Genomic DNA, 9,368 nt, shown 5'->3' on the forward strand with positions numbered 1-9,368 from the left:
CTTATGAAAACTATTGTGAAATTTTTACTTTTTACCCCCCAAAGTACCAACTAGATTCACTTTCCTATCAGAAAAGATACTGTTGAAGAAAATTCGCTCAGAATCTAAAATACAATAATAGATAATAATAGTAGGTATTTTTTTTTTTTTATTATTATATGTTAAAACTTTTTGAAAACTGAGTTCATTTGTCAGTGATACTGTAGGTTTTTTAGCACCCGAGTGTTAGTGTGGCGAGGATTTGTTGATAAAAATGGATGGTTATTCATTCGAGAGCTAGCAACACCGGCCGATATACGTACACTCAGAGCGTTTCCGCACCACACCAAACCACAATCACAATAATAGTACTTATAAATTGTTATATTTCAAATTAAATGTTTTATATTAGAATTTTATTTATAATATAACATATAATAATTTTATTTATAATATAATATATAATAATACAAATATATTAATTGTATACAAGCTAATTTAATATATTGTATTAGTCACAATTTTTTTTTGCCATTAATTGCCGCTCCCAACGCTCTTTGCAATGTTTCAGCCATCCAGTTATTGCTTTGTTTATTTGAATTGTATTTGATTGCTGGTGTATTTTTAAAATAACACCTGAAAATGATATTTGAGTGGTAATAACTATTATATAGAAAAATAAAGATTTCAATAGTAATAAATGTTATCTGGAATGAACACTGAAAACAATTTCCTATTTAGAAGTTTATAAAATAGAACTGTAATCATATAATTCATATAACATTTAGTAAAAGAATGTATTTTTTTAAATGCTATTATGTCAGTGTCTATATTATAAAATATTAATACTAAACAACTATATTACCCATAAAGAAGTAAAACAAAAAAATGCATACATTATTGTATGATTGGCAAAAACCAGAGCCCAGAGGTGTATTCAGAAATATTTTAAGGGGAAGGTGGGTAAAATAGATAATATAATACATAATATTTAAATATAATATAACCATTTGAAATTGTCAGTCATTGAATTTTTCTTAAAAAAAAAATAGTAAATAAGACACTGAGCAGACGACCCCCTCAAAAAAAAATTCTAGTCGCGCCACTACTAACATGATAGTTATTATTAAGTTATCGGAGCCATATTCTTTTCAATTTAATTTATATCTTGTGCACATTGCAGGGAAGTACGCCAGGGCCTAACTTAACAATATACCCAATAATAATAGTTTATATTTACTAATGCAGTAATACTAATAAAATGTTTTGATAATCTACTTACTCATTACTAATTTATATAATGTAGTACATTTTAGAGCAATTTTATCATCTTTTTTATTATTTGAACCACGACCGGTAAGTGACATTTGTTTACCAAAATGATCAGTGATTAATGTATCCATTATGCATTTAGTTACCATACACAAATCATTACCTCTCATCTCTTGTAATTTTTTTACCTAAAAATATTTAACAAAAATATTGTAGTATATCAATAATATATCTTAACATATTACACTATTTGTTTTCTCTTTCTGAGCCATACACAGATCCAATTTTATGTTGTTTACACTGATTTAAAGAAATACATTAAGGAAAAAATATTATTGTAATATTAAACAAGTATTTCTTTTATTGCAATAAAATGCTTTTTAAAAGTATTCCAAACAATATTGAAATATACTATCAATATTTGGAATTTTGGAATTTAAATATAAATTGTGCATTACAGAGAAAACCAATTAAGAAAAAAAAACTTACCAACTGTTTGTAAAATACATTGTCATTTTTTAATTTTTTCTCTACTTCATTTAAAGAAGCTAAATTGTCAATTGGAAACCCAGTTAAAATTATATTTTCAATAATGCTGTCATTCATATTTTGTGATTTCCTTAATATTGAATAAATTTCATTTAACATATCATTGTGTTTTTCTTGATTTAACATTATTTTGTTTAATTTAATGTTTATTTTCGGTACAAATGTAGATATATACTTCATCTGCAATTCGTTATTTACTGTAAAAAAATAATATCCACACGTTATGCCTTATGATTAAATTGATTTTAAACTTAAACTAAAATTTGATAATTACCATTATGTTTGTTAGTTTTTGGAGACATAGGAGATATTGGAGGTGAGAACAGTCTTCGAACAGCCGTTTTTTTATTTAGTTCTGATGGAGTTGATGTTTTTCGAGTATCATTATAGTTATAATAAGTTGAACTTTCAAACATTTCTGGAGAAATGCAATTATTATTTGTAATATAATTAGCCATATCTAAATAGTAAATTATAATTGTATTAAACCTATTATTAATTTGTATGTTTGAAAAACAAGATTAATTACATTTAACAAGCAATAGGTAAAAACTACAAAAAATGCATCTTTAAATAATTTTATTTACCGGGTAGATATTTGTATGGTGATTCATCAGAAACATTTATTTTACCAACTGAAGAATTCATGGTCACAACATCACTATTGCCTTTATAGTGTGTAGATGATTTAGACGTGCCTGAATACAATAATTAAAATTATATTTAAGGGCAAAATCTACAAAGTATATACATTTAAATTTGATTTTACCAGGTTGATATTTGTATGGTGATTCATCAAAAACATTTATTTTACCAATTGAAGAATTCAAGGTTACAACATCACTATTTTCTGTATGTCTGGATGATTTAGATGTACCTGAATACAATTTTGATTATATTTAAAGAGCAATAGATAACTACTAAGTATATTTTACATAAATATTTAAATTTGTACTTACCTGGTTGCCAAATGTGTGCCAATTCATCACCATCTTTAGATACATTAATTTTACCAATTGAAGAATTCAAGGTTACAACATCACTATTTTCTGTACGTCTAAACGATTTAGATGTACCTGAATACAATTAATAATATTAAAAAGTTGTTGGTTTAAATGTATATAATATATTTTACCATGATTTTCTTTATGTATATCATTCTTATAAGTGTTTTTGACTTCAGAATAAAATGTTGATTGAGGTAGAGGTAGTGAGGTTATTTTTTTTTGTTTTAACGTTTTGAATTTATTATTACCCTGAGGTTGTGAGTTAACATTTAATGTTTGGTTTGAATTATATGTTTTGAATTTTAAAGATCTCTGAACTAGAATATTATAAGTTAATCAAACATTTATATTTTATTTTGACTTTAATCTTATTGTTTCAATTATTAATAAATTTACCTGGTGCTTCAAATGGATGTTCTGGTAATGGAGGAATTTTTGATAATATTTTTTTTACATTTTTTTCTTTAGTTGGTGATCTAAATTTATGTCTTTTGGCAGCTAGCTTTCTTCTTTTTATTTTAGAAAGTGCAGCATCATGCTCTGATTCAATGTCTTCTGTTTCTGAGAGTTCAACGGCAATTTTTAATTTTTGTTTTGCTCTTATGAAATCATCTAATACATATAGGTAGTCATTTAAAAAGTTACAGCTTTTAAAATCAAAAATATTTATTATTTGTACCTGAAGAGGCCCATATTTTACTAATTTTAAATGTTTTCCAATCTGTACTGTATGGTATACATTGTATTACCATTTTGTCATAACACTTAGGATTAATATGTTGGTTATATGGATAATATGAATATGACTGATCTGCTTTAATCCAATTCCGTGGAACCAATTGTATACTGCGATCATCAAATTCAATAACAACAAACTTTCTGAAAATAACAGTAATATTACAATTAATCAACTTTGAAATTAAATTGATTATTTGAGTCACCAATACTCACTTATTATATTGTTTATTTTTATTTACAAAATTAAATTAAATGTATATAATATATAGGTAATGGGTTGAATAATGATATACGTATAACTAAAGATATGGTCTCTCTTCTTGATCAATATGTAAAAGTGGCATAGCAGCAAACATTAAATGATCATAAGAAATTGGAAAAAGAAAATATTTTCCAATAATAAATTTAACAGGCCAACTCAACTGTTGTGAAAGTTTTGATACTTCATAAATTCCTAAGTTTGAAGATGAAGAAGGTAAAGTATATAAAGGTTTTATATTCAAGAATTCTTTTCCAATTACAATATTATCTTGAAATTTTTCATTGTAACAAAAATTATCAATAATAACAATCTTCCCATTTCTTAATTCACAACAATTATTAGCTTTACTATTAATGTCAAATGTCATGCCTTCGAGTTTTAACACTGAGTATTGTATTGTGCAACCATTTATTATTGGACCACTTGCATGTTTATTTTTCAAACTTATTTTAACTTGAATGTTTTTATTATGCTGAGACTTGATTCCATAAATATCAATTTCTTGTAATCTTTTGGCGATTTGTTGTAAAGGTTTATCATCTTTTTTAATCAGAACTTTAAGTTTTTGCATAAAATTTTCAAATCGAAAAGAACTAAATGTGTCTAAAGGACCAAAATGTCTTACATCGTCTACTAAATGTAAGAGACCGTGAACATTATGAGAAACGTGATGTTTGCCATAAATTAATCTAAAACTTGCAACAAAATGTTTGAGCAAATTTTCTGCATATTCTAAATAATTTTCTTGAAAGCAAAATTTTTTGGAAATTAATAATGTTATGGCAAAGTGTAGAACAAGAAAGTTGTTATATATGTCTGGGGAAAGAATAGATTTGAATATTACAGGGCCACTATACAATAACAGTTGTCTAAATTCTGTTGCTTTCCATTGCCTAAAAAACATCAATCCTCTTGGTTTTCTTTGAAACTCTATTGGTGTGTAAGGTTTAACCAATTTTTCAAGTTTATCAGAAATTAATTTTACTTTTCTGAATTGTAAACGTACACTTAATCTATCACTACACCATAAATTTAAAAGTTTTTTCATGACACCTAAGCATACTAAATGTAAATAGTCCAGAGGTACGTTGGTAACAAGTCCAATATTTGGAATACGTTCTAATGGACATGAATAATTATGATAGTCATTATCTGATTTAAGTACAAATTCTTCATCAGTACGTTTTCGACCAGAGACATGAGAAAAGCAGATTCTTCTTTCAATATTTTTTCCTTCGTCCCAACATTTGGTACAACTTGAATACCCAGTATGGCCTTTAACACCCAATATAAAGGATTTTGCAGGTGCATCTGCACATATTATTTTTATTTTAAATGGGTATTTTTTATTATTATATAATAAACCATTGTCTACAATGTCTATTGCTTCTTCAATGAAATCGCTTAAAAATTGTTCACAACTTTCTGGCTTTTTTGAATAACTATGATAAATACCAATTACAAAAACTTCATTGCAGCCTATTATTGAACCAAGGATAGGCCACAACTGACTCCCCGAAGACTTGCTTATAGGTAAACCATCGATGCCAATCATAAGTTCAATTATGGTTGAATTACAGAATATTTTATTTTTATTAATGAAAGATAAAATTCCTCTTTTAAGGCCATAATGCCAATAAAGGCCATGATTAATTTCTTTTATATTAACATTTCTAGGAGTATTTAATAATGTCCTAGAATCTATAGGAAAATCATTGAAACAACTGTGAGTCTTTAATATGGATAGAAGAGTACGTAATGAAGTATGGCTTATCCCATTATTGACTGCCCATTCTGCTAGTTTATTTTTAAATGATATTAAGTCAAATTCAAAATTACTTATAGGTTGAACTTCTTGAAATTGTGACACATTAATTGAATTCAGAAAATTAATACTATGAGAAGGCTGTATAATAGATGAATCAATAATTTGGTTTGAACCAACTGCATGTATAGAATTTGATGAGTTGTTAATATTTAATGTATTAGTATTACATTCTACTGCCATTTCATGACTCTTATGTTTTTTTTGGTTTCGGGTTATTGATAGATGTGTATCAGGAAACAACACACTTTTTACAGCTTTGATTTGGCTTTGCACTCTTCGTCGTAACTGCCGAGAAGATATTTGGTTATGAGGATGTAATGTTCTATAGAAAATAAAAACCAAGAGAAAAATATGAATAAATTCTGAAAAAAATTAACAGTTTGCCAAACATTATAAATAGAAAATATTGTGAAGATGAAACAATTTACTCAAGTCTGCGATTAATTAGTAAATAAGGGAATGTTCATTGATAACATTTCAACAATTTCTTGTTGTTTGAGATTTGTTTAACATTACATTTTTCAAAACATGACCGAAAAGATAATTTATCAACATATTGATTAGGTATATTTTTTTGTCATGGTTTGCAGCTATTTTGTTAAGTTCCTCAAGTCCTATGGATTAATTTATGAAGTTCGATTTAAACTTTTAATAAAGTGAATACATAACAGAAGCTTTTAAATCCTCATTCTATTATTATAATTTTATCATGATAATGTACATAATAATGATAAAAAAAAAACTCTTGTTGTCCCTTTATATTAATTTAAGCTGGAGTATCTTGCCTAAATATTCCACTGCTAGTTATGTAACAAAAATTATTTCAAACCTACAATATTTAATTAAATGGGAGATAATATTTTATAACTAATGCATAATATAATTAAAAAAAAAAATTGTGCTTTTATTATTATAACACAAATACTTAACCCACAAGACTTTTAAATTTCTTTCACATACCTATTTCAAAATCTAATAGAATACAAGGATCAATAATTGTAATTTGAATTTCAAATTGAGTAAATAAATTACCTATAATAATAATAGACCTATAATAGATACCTAATATATATATTATGCAATAAGTAAATTAACTTAATTTAATTATAAGTAGATAATACGCACGTAAATAATCAATTTCATAATACAAACCTTAATTCTACAACTTCAGCGTTTTCAAGGGCGTTTTCTTCAGAGTCTGACATAGTGAATACTTGTTAAAGTTATATAAACGTAATTATCCTGAAAAGTAAAACAATAATAAATGTATTATAGTTATAACAACAAAAATATTGTAAGAACGTACATAGGTACATAATATAATAGAAAGCTTGCCTTAGGTCATACTTAGCATATAGTTGGTCCATTGTATGTAGGTATCTAAATCCTAACCAACATTTACTGCATACCTAAATCTGGTACTAAGTCAAACCTAACCTAATTCTTAATACATTGCTTAAGTGATTATAGGTAGTTTATAAACATAATATTCTATTAACCTACTGAATATTTCTACCAAAGTAAGAATAATACCAATGTTGCTTTATTTGCCAGAATATACATACTAAGTATACCTAACAGGACATATTTGATAATACTACCTATTTAATTTTACTTTAAATGTAATATTGTTCTAAAATTGTTAATTAAAAATTACATATTATTTTTAAAAAAGGAATAATATTAATCATAATAATCTAACATTTTGAGATTGTAAGACAATGCTATTAAAAATATTTATATTTTTGGTTGTAAGATAAAGTATACATGGATATAACTGCTTATTATGTGCTCCAAAATATGGAATGGAATTTAAAAAAATTAAATCATTAAAATATTTATTTTAATATGACAAATTACCGTTCAAGTTACATAATATTATGCAAGTAATATAAATACAACTACATTGCCTTCCTATATTATATTATATAAAAACAAACTATCTATCTTTATTTGTCTATTTACACCTACTGAGAAATTATAAGTACAATAAATACATGAATAGATTACAGATAAACTGGACCAAGTATTGATGTACCTATACCTAGCACCTGCAGCATTATACATAATCTGTTAACATAACTTATCACTGTTTTCAATGTACATTAATTCAACAAAATATATTACACACAGTTCTCGACTTGGTGGGAGTACCCCAACTAATTTTTCAGAAATATTATCATTAAGTTTATTAATTAATAAAGTTTAACAAGCGACGGGGACGCTATTTTTTTAAAAGTAAACAGAGTCCCCTACTTTAATTTTGCCAAGTCGATCACTGCATAAATACATACGTAGGTAACAGACATTTAAATAATTTAATAGTTATTACTTACTTGATGCTTTTTTAAGAGCACACAAACAATTACTACTCTGTTCAATGGTGAACACAGACCACTATGACAGTGTTACAAAGGAAAAAACCAAAATTAAAAACTTCTTTGACTAATAATCATGTTCTTGAGACCGTTGGCAGCGAGTGTAGAGTAGGTAGTCGAGTGGTGGCGATCAGACGATGTCTCAACACGTGTAATGATGAAAGCACTTAGGTATTCGATGAACGACGAAAAGTAATAACGTTACTCGACACTAGCAGAATTAAAAAATGCTTAATGGCAGTGAGCGGCGATTGCAATATGGCGAGAATAACGTCGGCGATCGCATAACACATTAGAAAAAAAACGTGGTAGGTATACACGGCAATACACAAATAGTTAACGGCGGCTTGCGATAAAATTACACCGGTCGCGGTGCCGTCGATCAACAACGGTTGCCGCGATGACTGTCAGGCGTCAGCCAATCACAGAAGGCGAAGCTATCGTCTAGGTGGTTAGGCAGCATAGTCTTCGTGCGCGAAAATGGTATATTATTATTCTTCGTAAACACAATTATTGAAAAATGACAAGTACACACTATACAGTACACGAATAAGGCAGTAAAAGGCAATATTAGACATTAGTGGACTAAACTGAGTATAGGTCTTGGGACGATTAATATGTTTCCCATCAGGAAGTTCCGGTTAGGTATCATTTGGGTATTAATCAAACGGTTCCCGGGGAGGTTGTAATATATCCCATCAGGCGGTTCCAGCTAGGTACCAATTGGGTACTACATAGGCGGTACCCGGGAAGGTCTGTGCTATTAGGGTATGTACGTGGATGATAGTTGTTAATGCTTTATTATTTTTTGGATTCGATACTTGTTTTTGTTTTGTTTTTTTGTTTTAGTAATTTCATGTTTTTGTGCATAACGCGTCACACAATCTGCGCAATTCATGATCTGAAGTCTGATTCAGATACGAAAATATGTTTAACGTTTCACATAAAATAACTATATGATAAACAATAGACTTGCCGACCATCATCAGCAAATAACCCGGATAAAATTTATCAGGTGAAATTCTGTATGGTAAATACTTTTTTTCATGCAAAGGTGTTTTAAAAACAACTCCGGATTTAGGACGAAGAAAAATATGCTGTTACAGTTATTGGAGTTCTTTACCGTGCAATGCTCACTGATTTCCTTTGAATTCGTTTGGATCTAATTAACGTCATCGAGAATGTATGGTTCCGACATGACATTGCATTTTGCCATGGTCAATTGTATGGAACAGATGATCGCCTTTAGTGTCAGAATATTTTGGGGAGTGGGTTGGTATGCTTGGTATGGGTTTTTAAGATCTAAGCTTCTCCCGAAGAGAATAGTATGTTTTTTTACAGAAATAAATTTGATT

The 9,368-nt window shown here is 27.9% G+C and overlaps 1 protein-coding gene across 2 annotated transcripts; it reads right to left on the reverse strand.

Annotated features, from left to right (window-relative positions):
- Positions 1 to 483: 483 nt before the first annotated feature.
- LOC111028562 lies at positions 484 to 8,494 on the reverse strand. 2 transcript variants are annotated; one of them, XM_022307253.1, is made up of 12 exons: positions 7,972 to 8,494; positions 6,788 to 6,877; positions 3,487 to 3,686; positions 3,204 to 3,419; positions 2,936 to 3,124; positions 2,760 to 2,876; positions 2,570 to 2,677; positions 2,388 to 2,498; positions 2,075 to 2,260; positions 1,741 to 1,997; positions 1,262 to 1,439; positions 484 to 615 (listed from the first exon to the last, which is right to left on the reverse strand). In XM_022307253.1, the coding sequence occupies exons 2-12, from the start codon at positions 6,838 to 6,840 to the stop codon at positions 491 to 493; spliced, it is 1,740 nt and encodes a 579-aa protein (XP_022162945.1). In that variant the 5' UTR covers positions 6,841 to 6,877; positions 7,972 to 8,494; the 3' UTR covers positions 484 to 490. The 2 variants fall into 2 exon arrangements, with proteins under 2 accessions (XP_022162945.1, XP_022162944.1); XM_022307252.1 differs by lacking the exons at positions 484 to 615; positions 1,262 to 1,439; positions 1,741 to 1,997; ... (5 more) ...; positions 3,204 to 3,419; positions 3,487 to 3,686 and adding an exon at positions 3,828 to 5,957.
- Positions 8,495 to 9,368: the final 874 nt, after the last annotated feature.

This window comes from Myzus persicae, unplaced genomic scaffold, assembly GCF_001856785.1.
Source record: "Myzus persicae strain clone G006 unplaced genomic scaffold, MPER_G0061.0, whole genome shotgun sequence".
Taxonomy (NCBI): domain Eukaryota; kingdom Metazoa; phylum Arthropoda; class Insecta; order Hemiptera; family Aphididae; genus Myzus; species Myzus persicae.

Coding starts and splice junctions, on each gene's coding strand:
- LOC111028562 (XM_022307252.1), bottom strand. CDS start 6,840: ATGTCAGACTCTGAAGAAAACGCCCTTGAAAACGCTGAAGTTGTAGAA. Junction 5,958..6,787: donor GCTGAAGTTGTAGAATTAAG/GTTTGTATTATG, acceptor TATTTTCTATAG/AACATTACATCCTCATAACC.